Below are 23233 nucleotides of genomic sequence, written 5' to 3'. Positions count from 1 at the left end.
ACAACATAAAGCATCAGGTATTCACACCAATGTCTGTCATCTCTCCCCTCTGGTGACAACCTCTAACCCTCTTGTGCTACTAGACAACATAAGAGGTGACACTAAGTAACACTTTTTTGCATGAATTTAGCTTTCCAGCACTGTTCACACTTATGAGCGAGGCCACCACTTACATCAGCAATGACTCACAAAATCAAATATGATTAGTGTGATGAAGTTAGCCTTTCACGTAGTAAACACACACTGCTTGTGTGATCCTATCAAAGATATTACAGAATGTAATTGCATTTGCCCCTCAGCGGTAGTGTTATTAAACATGCAATGGCCAAATTTGAACACTATCCTGTTTCACAGGAGCCACAGCATTTGATTAGAACACAAAATCATAGACATTACAACACATTTAATGTCAGCACACACTCTTTTCACATTAATGCACATTTTTGCCACCAAGTGTTGTTTATGTTGGATTTTGTACCATCAGTTAGATGATTTACTCATTCCAAGATGTGCTGTATACTGATGCTCCACTAATGTGACTTGAAAGACAAGACAAATATATTATTGTATACATTTTCTGCTGTAGGTAGGAAAAATAAAGCTAAAGCATTTAGAATTTTAAAAACTGTCTTAAGCTGTTCTCATGCTGTAATTAGAAACTTCATGCTTTGATGAGATTTCAAAGAGTCTGCATTAATAACAAGGGTCACTGAGATACAATCTTACTAATCTTTCTAAGTAAAATACATATATGATAATGAGTGAAAGCTGATGTCTGAGACAGAGTGGGATGGCTTTTATTAGTCAGCCCACTCCATAATAGGCACATTTGTAAGAGAGACACTCCAAATTTAAAAGGTACATTTTGGACTAAGACAGAGTCTCAGAACATACAAGATCATATCTTTTATTGTGCAGCCAGTTGCATTCAAATGTGCAATTTCTAAAAATGCAGTGCAAATTACAGTAGCAAGTAAACATGTCAGGTTATAATATAAAAGCACAGCACCGTTAGCCACTGTACAACAGTGTCACGTGAACAGCTGCATTTGGCTTGATATTCCTGAAAGAGAAAACTGGCTGGTTACTCTCAGCCTTTAAAACCTGCATTGCGTGATTGGCTTAATGCATATCCTGTTTCAAATATCTTTTATTAGAAGCAAGTATCACAGTTGTTACAAATTAATAGAACTTATGCCCCCTTTTTCTCTAAACAAAACAAGACAAAACAGACAAAAAAAAAAAAAAAAAAAAACACCCACTAGGAGCCCCGGTCCCCCGACTGCCAAAAATTTATATTTTCCCAAGATATGCAAGTAAAGGGTGCCAAATTAGTTCAAAATCTTTCACATTGCCATTCATGGTATATCTTATTTTTTCAAGGTGAAGAGTATTTGTAAGCTCTGCAAGCCACATCTTTAACACAGGAACCTCTTTGCCTTTCCAAAGCTGCAGGATCAGTTTCTTTGCGATGATCAATGCATATGAAATAAACCTTTTTTGAGAATGTTGTAAAAGGTAAGTGTGACCTCCCTGTGTTAGATCAGGTCGATCGGCTTAATGCATATCCTGCTTCCATTTTTCTTCTTGACTTCATTTATGTGACCACAAAAGAGTAAAGTTGAGAATTACACATAGACAACATAGAACACAATTCCACTTCAGTCCAAAGTGTCTGACATTCATATAGGATGAATACACTGACCTGTGAGAGGCATCCACAATCAGTAACCTATGGTATTTGATGAATAGAACAAAAGCTTAATGCATTTCTTTACAGAACAGCTTTAGCCCTAGGATTTGCTACACTAGATAAATGCCTAAGTCCACATTAAATAGCAAGGAATGATGGCTGTTAATAGTAAAAAGTTATATCATTAATAAACATCTTTTCCTGTCTCTGTAAGATTTATACTTTCTAATAAGGTACCAGCAGGCTTCTATCATTCCACAAGCTCTTCCTGGGCTTGCTGTGAATATATCCAACATCTCACGTCTCATTAAGAGATATTTATTCTATGCCATTTTCATTGTTTTGGGAGCATCAGCAGCTTTCTGTTTTGTTGCCATCTTGCTTCCTTCTTGCTCAGTCTTCCTCGACAGTCTAGGGCTACCAGCAGCTTTCCTCCCAGTCTGTGGGCTGGAGGAGCCTGCAGCCATCTTGCGCTGAAGCAAGGGACTCCTGGAGCTCTTTGGCTTTGCTGGTGTCAGCAAAGAGTCCATAACTTTTAGTGACCGCAGGCCAAGTAGACCACAAAAGTAGTTACACTTGTGCTGAGAGACAAACTGTTCAAAAACTTTGGGATTCGCTTCGATAGATAAACCTTGATGCCTGTAGCAATGCAAAACAGAGAGCAAAGCTAGATGTAACAGACATGATTCCTATAAATGTAAATTACCTGTAAAATGAGGTGTTCGCAGTATAATTTGCAGAAACGAACAATTCAAATAATACTGACCCTGTTGATTTGACTGAAATTCCAACACCGGTGATCTTAGTGTCAACACCTGCAAAATGACACCCCAAAATTACTTGTTCATGTAACATAGTCATATTGAAAGATGTACAATTTAAATACCCTCTGCAGTTTTAGAAATGTGAAAGACAACATGTACATTTTCCAAACCTCACAACCTAAAATATATCAAAATAAAATAAATGTCCGTATTGGGCCTGAAAGTATCTGGAATACTGTTGCTACTCTTTCAATTTAAATGTTAAAACTGAAATATCCTTTCATTATTGCAAGCACAATTTTAGCCTATGAGGTCATGTATGTAAGCAATATTTTCTTCAACCAGTTTGAGCTTCATTTGCTCACTGGACCTTTATTATACTGGAGAATTTAACACAAACTTGTTAAATGTGAATCTTGTGATGTGGGGTAAGGTGGGACATAAGTAGACAAGGTGGCCTCTGGTAATTTTCTGTGCCAAACCACAAGACATATTCCAAATTATAGCAAGTACAGGAAAAACACAAACGTATTACTTATTAAATATTACTCTGGCTTCATGTGTGACCATACCTTCAAGTCGAGTGAACAGCAGATTTCCATTGGTCCACTGAAAGATCCAATGCTGCAGGGTACAGCACTTCTGCTCCACCTCAGAGCCAGTCCTCATGTCTATTCTGCCAGTATAGTCCAGGTCAGAGAATTTCTGATACACTCCTGTGAGATCTGTCTCCACTGTGGCGTATGGTACAGCGTTCGCTGGTCGGTACATCAAATAGACTGGAATCACCCTGTTTAACAAAGATTGTCAGGGTGTAGGAGATGCTTAATGGTCCCTGTTGTATAGATAGATATACAAAATTATTATAACTTTTTCAAGAAAAAATAAAGTGTACTCACTCAAGAGAGGGACCAAAGTTTTCTATAACTCTTGTCTCTGCAGCAAAGATTTTACAGTATTCCCGAGCCAAGTTCTGAATTTTACATTCCTGTATGTAGAACATTGGAGAATAGCCAATAAACATCAGCTCCACCTACACCATTTATTCAGTCTTTACTGGATTAGTGCCATAGTAATCCTATTAAGGTGGCAGAATTGACACCTGATCCACTTTAATACGGGAATTGCTGTTTATCGAATGACATATTTATGAAGGCATGAATAAATTATGACATTAGCCCGTTCTTATATACCTGCTTCATGATGTCCAGGTTTGTATCTATAAGACAGCTGTCCTCTTTGCCTCCATAAGCGATGGGGTTGCATACTTTAATGATACATGTGTTACCAGACTCAAACACAGGCTCCAGACCGTAGATGACTTTTGCCCTCCAGACTTTATGAGAACAGCCATCTCCAATATGAGATTCCTTCATCATTATGCGACCAAAGAATTTGTTGCCCCAGACACCAGAATCAGCCACTCCCTTGCTGAATATTAGGGGTGTCATTTCGATTTCCTCCCCAACTGCATTCACAAGTTTTTAATGGTGATAGTTAGAAAAGAAAAGCACAGGAAAAAAAATGTTATCTTAAGATGTGAAATGTCATCTTACCCCCAAGGTCCTCGCGTATGGACAGTCCAGTCAAGACTGCAAAATAATAAGAGAGAATACAGAAAAGTAATCATGTTGCAGACAGGAAATGAAAGGAAAAAATTAAGTATCTAGTATTCCAAAGTTATTTTAAAACAGTACATACTATCTGCACTGAGCAGAATGTCTGTGGAGTCTGTCCCATAGTCATTTGTGATTGAGCATCCGTAAACACCGGCATCTTTGGAAGACGCCTGAACAATGGCAAGATTGACCTGGGCTTCATCCCCTGCTCTTGAAGACATACAATTAAGAAATAATATAAAAATGTTTAAGAAGACCTAAACTTACAGTACATATTGAAAGAATGTAACATATTTCCAAAAAGATCACTCTGAGAACTTACTTTCTTTTAACCTGAGTAATCTCCACCTCATTTTTGTACCATTTAATAGTCGAGTCACTGAGAACGTTGAAAAACTGGCACCACAGTTTCAAGTGTCCAGAGGCATCTGCAAAAGTTTCAGCCCTAATCTTACGGATAACTTGAGGAGCTGGAGAGAAATAAAATTAAACAAACAGACACATTTTTCCATAAGTGCCCAGTTTTATAAGTTTTCCTATACAAATTAAATAGCAAAGGTCTGTTATACAGTGGGGCAAAAAAGTATTTAGTCAGCCACCGATTGTGCAAGTCCCCCCACTTAAAATGATGACAGAGGTCAGTAATTTGCACCAGAGGTACACTTCAACTGTGAGAGACAGAATGTGAAAAAAAATCCATGAATTCACATGGTAGGATTTGTAAAGAATTTATTCGTAAATTAGGGTGGAAAATAAGTATTTGGTCACCTCAAACAAGGAAAATCTCTGGCTCACACAGACCTGTAATGTCTTCTGTAAGAAGCTTTCCTGTCCCCCACTCGTTACCTGTATGAATGGCACCTGTTTGAACTCATCATCTGTATAAAAGACACCTGTCCACAGCCTCAAACAGTCAGACTCCAAACTCCGCCATGGCCAAGACCAAAGAGCTTTCGAAGGACACCAGGAAAAGTATTGTAGACCTGCACCAGACTGGGAAGAGTGAATCTACAATAGGCAAGCAGCTTGGTGTGAAAAAATCAACTGTGGGAGCAATCATCAGAAAATGGAAGACATACAAGACCACTGATAATCTCCCTCGATCTGGGGCTCCACGCAAGATCTCATCCCGTGGGGTCAAAATGATCATGAGAACGGTGAGCAAAGATCCCAGAACCACACGGGGGGACCTGGTGAATGACCTGCAGAGAGCTGGGACCAAAGTAACAAAGGTCACCATCAGTAACACACTACAACGGCAGGGAATCAAATCCCGCAGTGCCAGACGTGTTCCGCTGCTGAAGCCAGTGCATGTCCAGGCCCGTCTGAAGTTTGCCAGAGAGCACATGGATGATACAGCAGAGGATTGGGAGAATGTCATGTGGTCAGATGAAACCAAAGTAGAACTTTTTGGTATAAACTCAACTCGTCGTGTTTGGAGGAAGACGAATACTGAGTTGCATCCCAAGAACACCATACCTACTGTGAAGCATGGGGGTGGAAACATCATGCTATGGGGCTGTTTTTCTGCCAAGGGGACAGGACGACTGATCCGTGTTAAGGACAGAATGAATGGGGCCATGTATCGTGAGATTTTGAGCCAAAACCTCCTTCCATCAGTGAGAACTTTGAAGATGAAACGAGGCTGGGTCTTGCAACATGACAATGATCCAAAACACACCGCCCGGGCAACAAAGGAGTGGCTCCGTAAGAAGCATTTGAAAGTCCTGGAGTGGCCTAGCCAGTCTCCAGACCTCAACCCCATAGAAAATCTGTGGCGGGAGTTGAAAGTCCGTGTTGCTCGGCGACAGCCCCAAAACATCACTGCTCTCGAGAAGATCTGCATGGAGGAATGGGCCAAAATACCAGCTACTGTGTGTGCAAACCTGGTAAAGACCTATAGTAAACGTTTGACCTCTGTTATTGCCAACAAAGGTTATGTTACAAAGTATTGAGTTGTATTTTTGTTATTGACCAAATACTTATTTTCCACCCTGATTTACGAATAAATTCTTTACAAATCCTACCATGTGGATTCATGGATTTTTTTTTCACATTCTGTCTCTCACAGTTGAAGTGTACCTCTGGTGCAAATTACTGACCTCTGTCATCATTTTAGGTGGGGGAACTTGCACAATCGGTGGCTGACTAAATACTTTTTTGCCCCACTGTAGGTACTATAAGAACCAGCCTGTATACAGAAAATGAATTCATGAAAAGGAGAAACTTCTGGTTTTGTTAGATTCTAATGAGGAGGTTGTGAATCACGTCTCTCTGATGACCTGCAGCATGGATTGCTGCCTTTCACGGTGTCTTGTCTGATATGGCCAGAAAAGATGCAATAGTGGCTTTTCAAAAGTAGTAAAATACAAAAGTACTAAAACATTTCCTTTGTCTCACATGAGTGAATTCTGATAAAGCATGAGACCTTCAGGCCTTTTTTTTCTTTTTACCTTTGAATGGGTTACGCTTGTCCTTCTCTTCAGGTTTCCTTTCAGTTTGAATCTCCTCAGCAGGCAGCTGGCTGGGTGTTTCTGATGCCATCTTCTTTCTGCTCAAGATGGGTGAACGCCTTTCTAGTAGAGCGGTTTGTTCACCTGTGGGCTGAAGTGCAGATGACCGTCGCAACACGCTTGGAGATACAGAGAGGGCCACAGCAGTTGTGGAAAGCTTGCTGCTCTGCGTAGATGCTTCCCTTTTCAGAGTCTGGTTATCAGTTGCTGATGTGACCTCTGTGGTATCGTCAGGTTTGGCCTTGGGTGTTAGGATTTTGCGGCGAGCCCCAGAGGCCAGCTCTTGTGGAGTAGCAGAAGGGATGGGAGAAACACAGGTTCTTTTCTTCAATGATGGGCTAGGTTCTGCAGTTTGATTGGCTGTGGAGTCTGACGGTAAACCTTCCTTAACCTCCTTGAGAATAAGTGGAAGATTATTCCCTTGAGTGTTAGACCCAGTTTCAGAGGGAAACCTTTCATTACTTTGCAAAGAACTTGTATTTGTGTACTGCTCTTCCATTTTGCACTGATCAGAAACTGTTGTCAAATCCCTTTCATTTGTGCTGCTGAGCTTAATTTCTGGAGTTAACTTTTGCGTGAATTGCACGTCTTTGCCTTGAACATGTTCATCTTTGGTACGCTCCGAATTTACTATATTTGCCTCTTGAATACTTTGCTTCTTATTTGTCACTGTAAGTGGAGACTCAGGTTCCTGACTGGCAGTTCCACATAGATTTGAAAGTGTACTGATCAGTTTGACTTCAGAAGTTAAAGAGGGAAAATTTAGTTTGGGTGTTGTTTGTTGAGAAACAACAACAGAACAATTTTCTGGCTGAACTAGAATTGAAGGTTGGATTTCCTTGCCAATATCCATGGCACCTCCATTATACTTTTCAACACTTCCGTGAAGTCCTGCCATGACTTTATTTGTTCCACTGTCTATAGCAGAGATGGGTGGCATCAAAAGAGCCTGAAGAGGCTGTGATGTTGCACTTTGAGTCTTAGATTGCTCGTAGTCTGTTTTATGAAGTTGATGATAAACCTCCATAAGTGTTGCCTTTATGGTTGTGGGGGGTGACTCGTCAACGCCTTTCTTATTTTCTCTTTTAGGCATGAACTTTTTCACCTCCAGCTTTCTGTTATCTTGTACTAATTCCTGGCGTGCCCTTGCTGTTACACTCTGATTTTGTAGTAAGTTAGAATGGGGTGGTATGTCAGATACTGGATTAGCCAATGCTGATTCAAGAGCTTTTATTTGTGATCTTAAAAGTTCAGCAATAGAAATTATTTTTGTTTCAGGTTTTGAAATTTCTTGAAAACCTTTGATGTGTTCTACTGAGGTTGTGTTCTCTGCGCTTTTTGTTAAGCACGAGGGAGAGGTGTCATTTATATCTTCCATCAAATGTTTTAAGTCTAAACCAGATTTCTTCACCACTTTTGATATGTGCTCTTTCTGCCCAGTTTCATTGCAAGGTGCATCCACAATGATTCCTCCAGTGTATTTGTTCCTTGCATCTTTGCTCTCTTCTGTTTTAGTTTGTTCAGTCACATTTACAGCAGCAGTTTCAGTTTCCATCTTAACTATCTTCTCATTTGGATTGTCACTCTCTACCAACAACTTAGTGAGCTCTGCCTTCTCATCATGTTGTATTTCTGTCCCTTCAACAGCTTTTATAGTTGTGTTAACTTGACTCTCCAGGATACTGAGCGAAATATTACACCCTAAAGCGTTCTCGCCACTGACAGGGCTTTTGAGGGGTGACTTCTGCACTTTTGTGGAAAGAACTTCATTTGATGCCTTGGGATGATCCCATGCGTCCTGTGTCATTGTGTCAATGGCTGTTTTAAAACCACTATGCAAAAGAGGGGTCTGGATGTCATCTGCCACGGTCGGCCTTTCTATTGCAGTCTTTTGTTGTCGCGAGCTGACCATACACTGGTCTGGTGGTAGCTCAAGGCTGACAGGTGCATCATTCCTGTTCATCTTTGTGGGATCTTGTGTAACCTAGGGACATAATACAAGCACAGATTTTCCAAGCTGTAAATACATATTCCCTTATCCCTGGCTATGCTGGTCATGGATAAACACATGCAATTTTTATCAATAGCAACTGTGTAACCAGCAACAAACAGGGAAAGGAATGAGAAGACCTTAGGACAAAGAGAAATTTATGAACTGGAGAAAAGTTTAAGTGTGTTAATCTGCTCCATTGCCAACGCCAAACAAGAGTTGAGTTTTAGTCGATTCTTGAATTGATAAATAGGTTAAGAAATATTGCTCATCATTCAGTAGACAACTTGCCAATATACTGGAAAACCTCAAAGAAGTGTGATTTCAATTAAGCATAATTAATAAAGGAAAACATAAATATGGTATAAAAGCACGTTTGTGGAGAGGCAGTTATTAAAGTCTGCTAGTGAACTGAACCATGGATGACATAAGCCTTAATATGACCCAATATAGTCTAGGATATAAAGCAATACTGTGCCTCAAAAAGCAGCCTTTAGTCTACACAATCAAGAGAATTACTCTATATTTCTGCTTCTTTCTCTTATCCTCTTTGCAAGTCTGGTATGGGAAGGCCTGTTTAAAATGAAGGTTGCTATCCTGCACGCAAGACTGGCCTCAATTAAAGGGAATGCAAATTATTTTAAGTGCCGCTCCAGCCATTCAGTGTTTTGTCTCAGTCATAGGTGCCGTCAGTATTCAGCTATGCAGTAGAGGTTGATGTGATTGCGTAAGCAGTATAAAGACTGACAATCAGTGATAACTTTGTTTCCCAGCCAGTCATTTATTTATTTTTTAATGCAGTGAATTAAAATGACAAATTTTGTTCCTATCACAATTACTTTCATTCAATTGCAAGGAATGATAAAACTTTTAAAGGATGACACTTTTTTGTTTTCTAGAAAAGGATCTAAAGAATGGGATGTGATAACTGATCCAACTCTGCATCATTTTAAGCTGCAGCTGGCAGTGAAATATTGACAGGAAACAGCTAACCAAAATCCATTTGCCAGGATAGTCGGCTTACCGAATAACATATTACATCTCAGCTATTTTATCTGTGCAAAAACATTTTACAAATCTTGCTTTACCCATTCACAGTCTTTCTGCTAAGTTAGACTAACTGAGAGAAGCTTTAATTTACAGACATGAGAGTTGTGTCGATCCCTCAATAAACCAAAGTGTAGGCTTCTTCAAAGTCATTACTTTAACTTTCTGGTAGTCTGCTTATTTCTTGTAATAATGTTTCAAAGAATAATAAAATTGTTTATATTTAAAAATGTAGAAAATCTCACTTTCAGACCTTTAAACTTAAAACAAAATCAGACCCACTACATCAGTATATCTACTGCAACTGTCAACATGTGCGTCATTTAATTCTTGTGACCCAGTGGGGGATACTTGTAAAAGCTGTAAATAGATTTTGGATGCCTGTGTTAGTGATGGGACTGATTTTGGCAGCACAAAGCACTCATGAGCTCATGTGAAAAGGTTCCCTCACCTCACTTGGCGTGGGTAGTTGAGACGCAGGCCCCTTTTTTTGGCTGTGGCTTGTTTCCTTCTCAGACAGCTGGTGTCCAGCCGGTTTACATGGATGCTGAAATAAAGCAGTCCTGCTGTCACAAGGTGTATCCACTGACTCACTGTGTTCGTGGACTAGAGATCCATCAACTGAAGGCTTTGTCTTTACATCACCATCCATGATTGTTGCGTGAATGTCCTCTTTTAATTTGGTTAGGAGTGTTGATCTAACACTTGACAGTGGCTGTGTTGAGGAAATGTAAGGTATTTGCTGTTGTCTTTTCAAACTTTCTTCTGTACCATTACATCCAATTTTCGGCTCATGTTTTGCAGCATTTTCACCTTCGGTTTTTGACCCAGGATGGCGTGAAGAAGCAAAAGCAACAGGGGACAGTGGCACAGTGAGTTGCTCTTTCTTTGAAGCCACTGTTACCTCTGTACATATCTTTTCACCCTGTGACGGCCTTTGAGGAAACACTGCCACCTCTGATGCAGATTTCTGATCTTCTTTTATCATGTTTGTCACTTCTGAATGTGTAATTGATGAACTAGAAATAATCTCTACTTCCATAATCTCATCTGAATTCCTCTGGATCTGGACTGACTCTTTACAGGTCAGAGCTGCAGAGACCGAGGGCTCATCTTTCAGCCTTCTCTCCTCAGACACTCTCTCTGCTAGACCATCTGCTTTTCCAGCTTTTGCACTGTTGGAAATTTTAATCTTTTTCTTGATAAAGGGAGCTTTCGTTTGGTGTGTCGTAAAAATCTTCTGGGGAGCGTCATATAAACATTTCTCAGCCTTACTGCCAGTATTATTAACAGGCTCTCCTTTAGATAAACTAGACATTGTGCCATTAGGGATTGGGACTGGCTTTTCTTTAACCTCCTCCCCAGGGGCCCCTTGTAACCTGGGCTTTGTCTCTAGAACAACAGCTTGATGGTTCTCCTCGTTACCATCATCCTCCATTGAGCTTGGTGTGCTAAGAAAAGCCTCCATTGTCGAGCGGCGTTTCCTCTGTGTACGATCGGGACTCATGGTTCGTGGTGGCTCCTGGTTTTCTTTGCCTTCTGCTTCCCTGCGTCTGCTCTCAGCCTTCTGTTTGACCTTGGCAAAGTAACGCTGGTGGATTTTGAACTCATTCATCTCACCCACCTCCAGAACACCAGAGCAAGAAACAATACCTTTACTGTTGATGGCTGAGGCCTGGTATATAGCTGCATCCTCCACAGTGCACCTGGAAATTAATCAATATCACATCAAGCAGCAGTTGTTGGAAAGGAAAAACATTTTAGATGGCAAAGCTATTATTTGAATTTTCTTTATATCTCCTTTGTGGATTTCATCAAACAGCATTTTCAAGTATACATACTTGTAAATATGCAGGGAATGATTTTGTCCATTGTGGAATATTTCATATTTAGGAAGTCCACAGTATCTATCCAACTGCATGTCGTCTTTATACCACGTAACCTGAGGGGCCGGGTATCCTAGAAAACAAAACAAACAAACAAAACTGCAATCATTTGTAAATAGATACTGGAATACCATAGGTCAACAATATAATTTAAACTGAGACATTTTAATATTTCATAACATGTATTAGCTTATTTTGATTTTGATGGCAGAAATATGTCTCAGAAAGTTGGGACAGGGTCATGTTTACTACTGTGTAGCATCTTGTTTCACAATACGCAAAATGTTTTCAATTAATGAAAAGTCTGGACTGCAGGCAGACCAATTCAGCACCTGGAGTCTTCTACTACAAGGCCATGCTGTGTTAGATACAGTGTGCAGTTTAGTACTGTCTTGCTGAGATAAACTGAAAAAGATACAGTCTGAAGGCTGTATATACCTTTCAGCATGCTGACTTCCCAGATGTGCAAGCTGCCAATTGTTGATTTTTGGAAGTGTTTCTGAGATCATACACCTGGATCATGCAAAGCTGCTTCATGGCCTAAAGATCACAGGAATCCAATATTGATGTTCAGCCTAGCCCCTTGTGTAAAGATATTTTTCAGATTCTCAGAATCCTTTGATAATATTATGTATTGCAGATAATGACATTTTTACAGAACTAACAATTTTATGTTGATGAGAATCAGTCTGAAATTGTGCTACAATTTGTGGATACTGTTTTTTGCAGATTGGTGAAGCTCTGCCCAATCTTTGCTGCCAACAAACTGCCTCTCTACTGTTCAACTTTTTATACCCAGTCATGTTTTTGACCACTTGCGAGTTAACCTAATTAGTTTCTTCTCTTTTGTTGCCCCTGTTCCAACTTTTCAAAGATGTTTCTCTGCCATCAAAATCAAAACGAGTCATTCAACCACCCATCCATTTTTTTTTTTTGCTTTTCCGTGTCAGGGTCACGGTGGGGCTGGAGCCCATCCTAGCCACCAGAGGGAGAGAGGTGGGGTATACTCTGGACAGGTCGCCAGCCTCACACAGGGATAGCAGAAAAACTAATACACATCAAGATTTTTCATTAAACTGTAAAATGTCACAATTTAAACAATTAATGTGTTTTCTATTTTTAATGTGAATAAAACATGGGTTTATGCAATTTGGAAATCATTGCATTTTCTTTTTAACTTAAATTTGACAGTTTCCCAACTTTGTCGGTGTTCAAAAGGTTTATCTTTGTATTATTCTTGTCTTTGACCTTCTTTAAAAAAAAAAATGCAGCATAAGCACAAAAACATACAGTGCATTGTTTTTTTTTAGATTATTATTTTTGTTTCTTTGTGCTATATTTCAGTTCAGTTGCTCAGATGTATGGAGTAGGCAATGCTTACCTCTAACCACACAGGAAAACTTCACGTTTGAATTTTCGGACACAGCTTTTGACTTCAGGGTAGCTTCAAAGGACGGCTGTGTTTCTTCAGTTAAATGAGCAATCACACTGCAGAGTGTGCTCCTTACAAGAAAATGGAGTTGGTCAGTCATGGTACTTATTTGGATTCATATGTCTTTTATCATTTAAAAAACCTTGTTTATTGGAGTTTTTTATCTGTATATATTGGGCTTGATTGTTTGTTAGTTTTTTCATATCATTTAAAAGAAAGTCCCAAGTCAAAATATATGTAAAATGATGAATGTAAGAACTGAAATCAAAGGCCAAAACAGTTGTGAGTTTTGGAGGCAAATACAATTAACTTGTTTTTTTTTTTTGGTTTTTTTTGGTTTTTTAATAAAATGTTTCTTTGATCTTTCACTACAGTATTCAGTATAAAAAGCTTTACATTTAGCCCATATTTACATTCATTGCATGAAAAATTTGATTGTCCAAAGATATGAATGAAATATGAATATATGAATGAAATGATAAAAGCTTGAGTATTAGATCAGTGTACAGTCAGGTGAGATCATTACGCTTCACTGAATATTACTCATGATTAATAAACAAGGCACTAAATGTTATACAGTTGGTACTATTATTGTTTTGAAGCAAACACTAAACAAGATATTGTGAATATATATACATTTAGCAAAACAATACAGATGGAGAACAGAAAATTAGATTCAGTAATGATTCAGTAACTAAAATCAGGAACACAAATCACTGGTAATTCTTGATTTTAGCTTTGGTAATACACTAGATATGATAAGTAAAGGACATAATCAGTGGTCTCTGCAAAGTTCAGCTGAGGCTGACAGAGTGAAAGTTCCCCTAAAGCAACGATGCAAGATAACTGGCAGATAATGTTACTCGGTTTGTCCTGCGTCAGTAGTTTAAAGAAGAACAGCAGTTTAATCAAATATTACACAAGATTAATTAAAAAGGGGACCTGAAGAGCAACACCTACTTGTGCTATAAACAAATCTTCCCATGCAGACGCTGTCGTGTATCCTTGATGTGAAAAGGGGCCAATGGTGCATAGCTGAGATTGTGTTCTTAATAAGCAGTTTATTTAAACTCTGCCGTCCATGGCAACAACAAACAAAAAAACACCATGCAACACATGCTCATCCCAGGTTAGGTAAAACCCTGAATTATAGATATATTATAGAATAAATACATGCTGGGATCATACATACTGCATGTTCCCAGCAGAGATGGTTCAAGTGGAAGGACAGCACCCTGAGTTAGTCTGGATTCTGTACCTGTTTTCTGGCCTCACATTAGAGAGGTAGCTGCAGCCACCAAGGCGGCCACTTCCATTGACATCTTCCCCATTGGAAGACCGCCCATTCCCATTAGACGAGCGTCTTGTTGTCCTCCATGAAGTCATTTTCCACCAGATGTTGTTTTGTTGCCAAGAGAAGAGTTTAAACTTTAAAACAATAAAGTTGTAAAACATTAAAAACAAATGTTGTATATTAAAAACACAATTATTCAGCACAAGAGATGCTAGGTTAAGATATACTTTACATCTTCTGCATGTGCTTATCCAGTAGCTACATAAACAACATTCAGCAGTCTATTTTACACAGTTAACTCACCATACACAAGTTTCATTCCTTCCTTTGACAGACACCCCACAGCAATGGCTTAAGGCACTGCAATTTCCAATCAAACATGAGCATGCGTAGGTTCCTGGACTATTTATAGTTGGCCTGCAAATAGGCACAAGAGCACATCACACTTTCCAAAACTCATCTTTATAGCTGTTTTATAAAGAGGGGGGAAAAAACTCTAATGGATTCACCAAATATATATCTTAAGTAGAGAAATAAATGTAAAAAAAATCAAGAAGATGCTTTAAAAACAAAAACAAAACAAAACATTTTCCATGTCCAGATCTGTTAGTTCACCAGATACCAGGAAAAGAATTTAAAGAAACATGGTTAAGTCTTTTTTTCTCATTCTGTTATTAGTGAATTACAGTTTCGCAAAGACAAAAAAGATTTTCTCTTTGGGTATCCTCTGTCCAACTTTTTAGCTGTGTTTACAGGCTGTGGTAAAGAATCATTTGAGCCTGTCAGTCAAAAGGATGACGCCTTTAGTTTTGAGTGCATTAACATGAGCAGCACATTCTTACGGTCACATAGTTTCCTATTTAAAAAGTGTGGCGTTAGGAAACTCTCGAGTATAAGTAGAACATAGCAAAAACAGCTTGAAGTCATCATGCAACAGCATTTAGCCCAGTATTTCCCAGAATCACCTCTTGTAAAACCATTTATATATATATGTTTATTCAAGACAGTGAAGTTTGCTAAGTTCTCAGACATGTATTGTTCAGTGGCTGACAATTGCATTGTGTCCCCAGAGGAAAAGCAGTAGGAATAGAACAGCCTTATATAGGCAGATCCCACTGACTCCCAAAGAGATATGGGCTCTAATCTTCATACAAGGATGCACAGACACATCTACACACACTTTGCTGCACACACACAAACAGAGAGAGAGAGAGGGAGAAAGAGAGAGAGAGAGAGCGAGCATTTATGAACAAGTTCATTTAATTTTTATTTATTTAGTCAGACTAATGTGGTTTTATTCTCCAGGGATTCAAGACTGATTCAAATACTTGGCTCAGTATGAAAACAAAATGCTGGGACAATCTCAATATTAAGCAGAAATTAAATTAACTTGCAAGGCTGATAACTGGATGCATAAGTGACATTAACAAATGTTTTATTTGTCACCTATATAGACTTCTTCCATGATAAACACACTCCAAACCCCCAAACTTGTCTTTGAACTGACTGGCACTGATACTACTACAATGAGTTACAGCTTCCCGAGTGTGTTCGTCCAAGTTCAAAGGTATCAAACTGCATTATCTCTCGGGTTACTACGTATTCTCATCATATTACACATGCCTGCATGACTTCCTTACATCTATTTACATTTTTCTGTTCCATCCATTCGTCATATTCTTTTGTAGCTCCCTGCCAGGGCCGTGACGCAGTGATTTGATTTAACAACCTAGATTAAATTAAGAATTTAATTTTAAAAGAACATTTTTAAATGGAATATGTTAAGACTCTTGGAAGCAATGGAAATTGAACACACAGTTGGGCAATTCATTATGGATTCCATTAGTTATAGCATACCACGCACACACACACACTGGTGACTGACATGTATAGGCTGCAGGATCTTGTATTTGGCTGTACGTCAGTCAGCTGTAGAGAGGCTGGAAAACACAGTTGCGTGTTGTGGATATTCTCCAGTGGGGTGTATACAGAGTGATGAAAGCACATCAGGGCGGTGAAACAGAACAGAAACCAGAAGACTCTGGGGATACGTGTTCAAAGACTCTGTCATGTGACTGTGTTTGAACATGTATCCCCTTAAGCATGTAGGAAACCTGCTGATGGAAGAGGAATTTCCAATATATAATAACTGGAAATAAAAAAAAGAAACATATATTTATGCTTCTGGTCAAGTGGAGAAAAATCTTAAGTACACCAGTTTATCTGCCTGCAAAATTACCATCCATATAAAAAATAAAGACCTGGTTAGATACCAGCTAAAACATCAATAACCATTCCAAGGTTTTCTCAGAAGTTTGTTTTCCTTACTATTTGGAACATCCCAGGAATGTTATGCCCTGTCCCATGTTAAGGTCTTAATCTCTCTCCAAATCTCAGTGCACGTGAGGTCTGTAGTGGAGTGCATAATTTTAGCATTGCATGTCTATTGCCTCATGTTTTGCCATTTATAGCTCTACACAAAATCCTGTAGTGGCTTAGTGGTGCAGATTTATAGGGGGGCTACTAATGATGCTCTCTGAGATCACTACCTCTGGCTTTGTTTATACCATTATCTCTTTTGCAAAGATAATTGTGCTTCTATCAGAAAATAAAAGGGGGGTCCTGTGGGGCAAATGTAAATTGTTATAATCAGTCATTAGAACCTGTGTGGTAATGGACATCCCACGACAACAGGACCATTGTCATTCAGGATGTGTACAGAGGGGTGTGTGCGTGTGTGTCCCCGATGGTGACAAACATAGAGCAAAAAAACTGAAGCAGATTGGACACCCATCAGCTCTTCAGTTTCACTGTGGCATTTATTTACCACCTCTATGGACTTCTAATAAATAGTGACCTTTCAGCACGTGTTCATGAACCTTTTACTCGCAGCTTCCTCTTGTCCTTCAATGTTTCTCCAATTATAATGTCATTGGTACAACAAAAGAGATAATTAGATTTTTCTTTAAAAAAAAAAAAAATTAGCTTCACTATTCTTCCTCAGCTTAGTCTTACTTGGCCACCAAAGAACGTTACCCTTTGGTCTTTAACAAATAGTTATGACTGTTTATGTACTTTTTTTGCAATTTAAGAGTTATAACATTTGTTTATGAATAGATGGTCTGCAGTTTGTCATGTAAAACCATATTGGTACCTTTGTATTGATCAACAGAAATGTATGTCTGTTATTTGTCTGCTTTGAAGCCTATAAACAGACGGGCATGTTCACTGGTGTTGTGGTAATCCTCATAAAATGGTGATGTAAACTTACACTGACCCACTTGACCCACCGTGCAGTAGCTTGTATTGAGAGCTTTGCTAATCAAGTGTTAGATTGAACTCATATTATTTTGTAATGTAACCTAAAGAAGAACCGTTTTTGAACCTTGGAGAGCCCCTGTCCTATTATTATGGCCATAAAAATTTGTTGCATAAAGTGGGGATTAACTCTTTCATGTTGCTGCCTGTGGAGCAGCCTCCTGAGATAAATCACTACTATTTCAGCTACATGAAACACCAGCTGCATGGGAACACACTGTTCTAATTCAGCTGGGATGTTACAGTTCCCAGATCCAAGATGGTTTGAGTGGTGAGGTGACGACGTGGACCCATGGGGAGAGGGGTACACCCACGGACAAACAGGAGGAGCCAGCTATTCTTGGAATTTTGATTGAAAATTAATTATTCTTTTTGGGATTAAGGCTAAACATTTTCATAATATCAGAAAATGTTGGAATGCATGCAGGTACATTGTTGAATAGGTGATTTCGGTTCACCCAGGCTTGCTGAGCTCTGCTATGAAAGTTTACCGGAAGAGTGACCCAATGCCAAGTGTACCCCAAAACCCCCTTGTACATTAATGCACAGTCAGAGAACAGATTGTTTTGATGTTTGACAGGTCTCTGTGGAAACTGAGCTTGGCTTTGTATGGCCGCCTGGCCTGCTACTGAGCCTGTGACATCATCCTCTGGTTATTCACACCAGTGTCAACTCCAAGGAAGCAGAAACAGGAGAAGACTTGAGCTCCAAGAACAGCTGTGTGCCCCAAACACACTCACTTACATCTTTGCCTTTATGTCGCACAGCCCTGTTCATACTGACTTTCACCAATTGTGCACTGACACAATTAGTAATTGATTAACAGGCCTTATGTAATACTGCATCTCAAGCATAATCCTGATAAGAAAAAAAACTGATGCTCATTGCTACATTTAGAAAAAAAAAGGAAAGCAAAGTTTTAGGAATGAGGAAGCTGGAAAAATGAATTCCTTATAGAAAGCAGACAAATGACATTGTAGCTAGAATCAAATTAAATAAAATTAAATTTGATTGTTTTTATTTTTAATATTCATTGAGATTAATTGAGATTCAATATTATTCACCAAAAATATTAACAGATCACTTCTACTTTCTGTTTCTTTTCTGCAAAGAGTTAACATATAAAAGGTCAGATGTTCTGTGCTGACCACAGATACTCTAAAAATTTATTTATTTATTTCTCATTTTTATGACAGTTAAATTAACTCCATTACAAATGTTCCAAAACACATAACAGATTAAATCTTTAAATAACTTTTAAGAATATACTTGGGGGAATATTCTCTGTATACATGTACTTGAGTTGAGTTTTTCTTCAGGTATTGCAGCGCCATCTAGTGGGAATAACAGTACATAGACCTAGCAGTTTTAGGACCCACACATTTTATTAGTTAAGACACAATATTAATTTTCCATTTTGACATTTTATTAAAGAGCAACAATTTTGAATGATATGGAAATGACATAAAACTTTGCAAGCTGATAAAATGAGCTGAAAAGATCATTTCACCTAAACAGTTGTCTTAGTTTTGAGTATATGAGACAGCTGTACGATTGGACACAATCCTCTGTGTAGTCACGTCCAAGTTCTAAGTGTAAGATTTTTTTATTTTAATGGCAGCAGATAGAAGACAGAAGTGTATGCTTACTATTAATATAACAAGAATCTTATTTGACAGTGATACAATCTGACTCATAAACAAATCATGTGTAAATTGTGTCAGTTTGTTTGCAAATGTCAACAAACTGACACAATACAATTGATGTCTGATGTCAATCAAACTGAGATGTTGGATTATCTTATCCAAGATTTAAAACTTTAAATTTTCCACTTTTCTTGATTTTCTATTTTTTTAGAACCATTCTTTCATTGTCTATAATTAATGTACTATTTTCTGATGTGCTCCTTGAATTGTATGGTGGGCGAACTGACCGAACCATTAAAGTTAATGCATATCTACCATATTTACTGTCTGCATTAATTTTGTTTTTTAACTTAAGTCTATTTTTACACCCTTCTAACATGGAGACATTCAGACCTGCTTATTTTTTTCCCTATGTAACATAATAACAATTTGACACAAGGTTATTAACCTTTAGAAAACATGACCTAATCTCTGTGCAGTCTCTCACCTGACCTTTTTTAAATCCAAGAGGGACTTTTAAACACTGACATAAATACAACATAAAAAGTAACAATAATAATGATATAAAAAAATAACCAATGAAAATCCCAATAAAAACACAATATAGAAAACTGTGGACTGAGATAAAACTAAAGTACTGGAAAGATACCAAAACGTGAACATGATTTCTAATTACTTTACTTTTGCTTTCTTCTTGATAATTTCAATGATGGATGGAGCCTTCCGCTTTACACCTTGGAGCAAAACAAAGAAATAAAAACAAAAGAAGAAACAGAATTTAGTTGAAGCATGACTAATATAAAAGGACATAATGCTCCTGTATGTTTCTTGCAGTACCTTTGCTTTTGCTAGGTGACTCTGGGGATCTCTTGGCATAAGCAAGTTTCATCCTCTGAATATTTTTCTTGCTGATCACTTCGTGCTGTACAATGGGATGTGGGTAGTCTTTACCCACAATACATCCTGCTGCCTGCTGGATACTGCGTGGAGCTTTCCAAGGTTCATAGATATATTCTGCTGGGAACTTCTTCAGAAGAGGGAGGTACTTCCTGTAAACATAGGAGAAATGCTAAATCATTATAAACGATACATGTAATGAATGTGAATTGTTTAGGTAATACGTTTGGCTGATAGATCTTACCTGATGTAGTCTCCATTTTTGTCTGTCTTCTTCCCGAAGGCCACTGGAGAGTAAACCCTAAAATACTGGTGGAAGAAGGTGCTCGCTGATAGCCACTGCCAATTTCCAGCATTCAAAGCCCAGTCGCCATCTAATAAAAGCTGCTCAAACACCTTCATGAGCAGTGAGAAAATGTTACAGGTACCATACTGATTTAGCATATGTACTGCTGGACTCATGATAGAAAAAAAAAACACAAGTGTTGTGTATAGCTAATAATAATTACTATTAGTAGCAGTAGTATTGTAATATTTGTGATATTAGCAGCTGCAGCCTTTGCGAGCTGACCTTCTGCCCTTCTTCCCAGCTGATCCAGAGGTCTCCCCTAGTAAGGAAACAAGCAACAGCATGTCTGGCCAGGTGGTGGATCCAGCCCTCTTGCCTGAGCTGAGTCATGATAGCATCAATGAAGGGGTAACCAGTCCGAGCCTTTAAGGAGAGTGTGAAATAACAATGAATCATCTATGACACAGAAAATTAGATTACTCCACATTTAACAACAATTGCATAAGTACATCAACATGAAAACTCCTCTTCTCGCACCATCAATTTTCTCTAGAGACACTTCATTCAAGGACTCAATCTCAATACCTCTCTCCAAGCAGCTAGATAATCAGGGTTTGTGTCCCAGTCCACCTGAGTACACACGCTGTTACCCTCCATCTTGTTAAAGCTAGGAATGCCCAAACTGGCTGTGTAGAAGAACTCTCTCCAGAGTAACTGGCCATGCAGAGAAACTGGAGGATCTGAGTGTTTATTCTGCAAAAATCACACAAGTCAAAGACAAAGATTACTGCAAATACAAGCACATTGCACGTACAGTGTCTCACCACAGGAATCACACAAGGAAAGTATTTGAAGTGGCAATGATTAATTCAGTTTCTTTCCTGTTGAAATGTATTAAACAATACTACAGCATAATTTTCCTTACCATTATTAACTACAATATCTGTATGTAAAGTGCATCACTCACCCCTCTATACACCTCTGTGAGTCTCCACCAGAAGGTTCTGACTGATAAGCATCCAAAGGTGACATAGGGACTGAGAACAGTTGTACTGGGGCTCAAAGAGTTTGGAGAAGTCTGTGGCTTCTCAAAGGTGCAGACCCATTTCTGAAAGGCATACACAGAAATGTTTCAGAGAATGTAGGCATGTCTGTTGTTACAATCCTGCAAATAACAGGATGTAGATGTGAATCTAATTTACCGTTCTTTTCATATGTTCATCTAGTCTCCTGAGAGCCTCCTGTTCTCCTCCTGGAAACAGATCCTCTCCAAGAGGAGCAGTGTCCAGGCCGAGCTCCTCCAGTGTAGGAATCCCATATTCCTTCTCGTGGTTTTCTGAGGATGGTGTCTTTACATCTTTGACAGTGGGGATAGATTTAATCTAATCACTTCTAAATGTTGACATTTGCTTTTTAGATAAATGTCCATACATCATTGCAAATAACTTTGTCTGACAATTCAGTAACACTAGTCTGTTTTTCTGGTCTTGTGATACCTTTCATATCGTCCATGGTTGGAGCAGGGATTGGTCTCTTAGGGGGACCAATCGTCTTCGCTATTGCTTGCAACTTGGTATAGGTAAGTGGGGGTTTTCCATTATTTTCCTCAATTATTCTATTAAGACAAAAAAACAAACAAACACACAGTCAAGAAATGACAACACAAGTAGCACAGAAAAAAAATCCCCTGTCTGAAAATGCTCAGCAAGATTTTTACCTTTCAATATTATAAAGAGTGTGTGAGACTTTGTAGATGACTTCAACTCCACGTTCTTTGGCCAGTGACGTCACTTGGCTGTCGCGCTGCAGGCTGTAGGGCTCTGTGTCATACTCATAGGTCAGCCTGGTTACTTTCCACTTGGTGAATAACTTGGGGAGCACATCTTCTGGCTTCCCTCTCACAACAAACAGCCTAAGTAGATTAAACATACCATAACATGACAATATAGGTTGATGGCAGCTGTCTGACTTTTTAAAAAGTGTTTAATGTTGCTGAGTGTCGACTGTGTCTCTACCTAGAGTTGAGCTTCCTGAGGCTTCCGTCAAGGTCCTTCAGCGCTCCAATGAGGAACCTCCAGCGGTTGATACCCACACACGCGTTGTTGTGGAGGTAAGGGTCCAGTATGAACACAGGGTACAGCTGCTTACAGTCCTTGAGAGCAGCCATCAAAGCTGGGTTGTCATGCAACCTGAGTCCCTTGCGGAACCAGTGAATACACGTGTGAGCCATACCTGCGGACACGTGAATCACAAACATAAGGCACCAAAACATCAAGTTAATGATCTTCAGTGAGCTTGTGTCAACGCGTCACATAAACTAAAATTTTAAAAGAACTGATGCTGTAGGTTAACATCCATTCCTCCTCTCCACCTCATGAATTTCAGTTAATGGAGAGCACATCCTTACACAGACACGAAACCTCAGAAATGTAAACGACTAAGAGTTAAGATCTTTAAAACTACGGTAAATACAGCACAAATCTTAAACCAAACAAAACAACATTACGTTTCACAAAACAATATGATGATTCCTTGGAAGTTCTGAGCATCCGCTTAAATTTACACTTCAGCGGCAGAACCTGCAGAAACCTCTAAACTGCAACTAACATGCAATGCAATAAATCAACGGTATGATAACTACAGGATATAATAACATTCAAACATTTCAAGCCAAAAAAAGAAAAACTTTACCTTCTTAGGGCTTTTCAACTTTGCGCGATTCAGATCAACTGCTGTAGAAAAATTCAGTGTTTGGTAACAATCACATTCAGAGTGTTACAAAACAGGAAGACGTGTTACGTCTGCAGCAAGGGCAGCCAACCAGAGCGAGGAGGCTTAGCAAAAC

At 38.9% G+C, this 23233-nt stretch overlaps 2 protein-coding genes across 3 annotated transcripts; both read right to left on the bottom strand.

Moving 5' to 3' along the window:
- Positions 1–891: 891 nt before the first annotated feature.
- On the bottom strand, positions 892–14588 carry alpk3b (alpha-kinase 3b). The gene is made up of 14 exons (XM_085451488.1): positions 14542–14588; positions 14203–14372; positions 12894–13015; positions 11468–11585; positions 10078–11332; positions 6530–8573; positions 4399–4546; positions 4159–4286; positions 4014–4049; positions 3651–3925; positions 3357–3445; positions 3030–3247; positions 2460–2508; positions 892–2332 (listed from the first exon to the last, which is right to left on the bottom strand). Exons 1-14 carry the CDS (start codon positions 14542–14544, stop codon positions 2017–2019), a joined length of 4971 nt encoding a protein of 1656 aa, XP_085307614.1. The 5' UTR covers positions 14545–14588; the 3' UTR covers positions 892–2016.
- A 4153-nt stretch (positions 14589–18741) lies between these two features.
- cry5 (cryptochrome circadian regulator 5) lies at positions 18742–23159 on the bottom strand. Of its 2 annotated transcripts, XM_085451508.1 has the most exons (11): positions 23080–23159; positions 22404–22620; positions 22106–22300; positions 21885–22003; positions 21591–21745; positions 21356–21496; positions 20974–21141; positions 20671–20811; positions 20344–20495; positions 20040–20251; positions 18743–19936 (listed from the first exon to the last, which is right to left on the bottom strand). In XM_085451508.1, exons 2-11 carry the CDS (start codon positions 22616–22618, stop codon positions 19875–19877), a joined length of 1560 nt encoding a protein of 519 aa, XP_085307634.1. In that variant the 5' UTR covers positions 22619–22620; positions 23080–23159; the 3' UTR covers positions 18743–19874. The 2 variants fall into 2 exon arrangements, with proteins under 2 accessions (XP_085307625.1, XP_085307634.1); XM_085451499.1 differs by lacking the exon at positions 23080–23159 and having other exon boundaries at positions 18742–19936; positions 22404–22660.
- Positions 23160–23233: the final 74 nt, after the last annotated feature.

This window comes from Copadichromis virginalis, linkage group LG1 (genome assembly GCF_057382275.1).
Source record: "Copadichromis virginalis isolate Kocher_CV1m ecotype Utaka linkage group LG1, C_Virginalis_male_GT1.1, whole genome shotgun sequence".
Classification (NCBI taxonomy): Eukaryota; Metazoa; Chordata; class Actinopteri; order Cichliformes; family Cichlidae; genus Copadichromis; species Copadichromis virginalis.
This window is presented reverse-complemented; position numbering and strand designations above follow the sequence as displayed.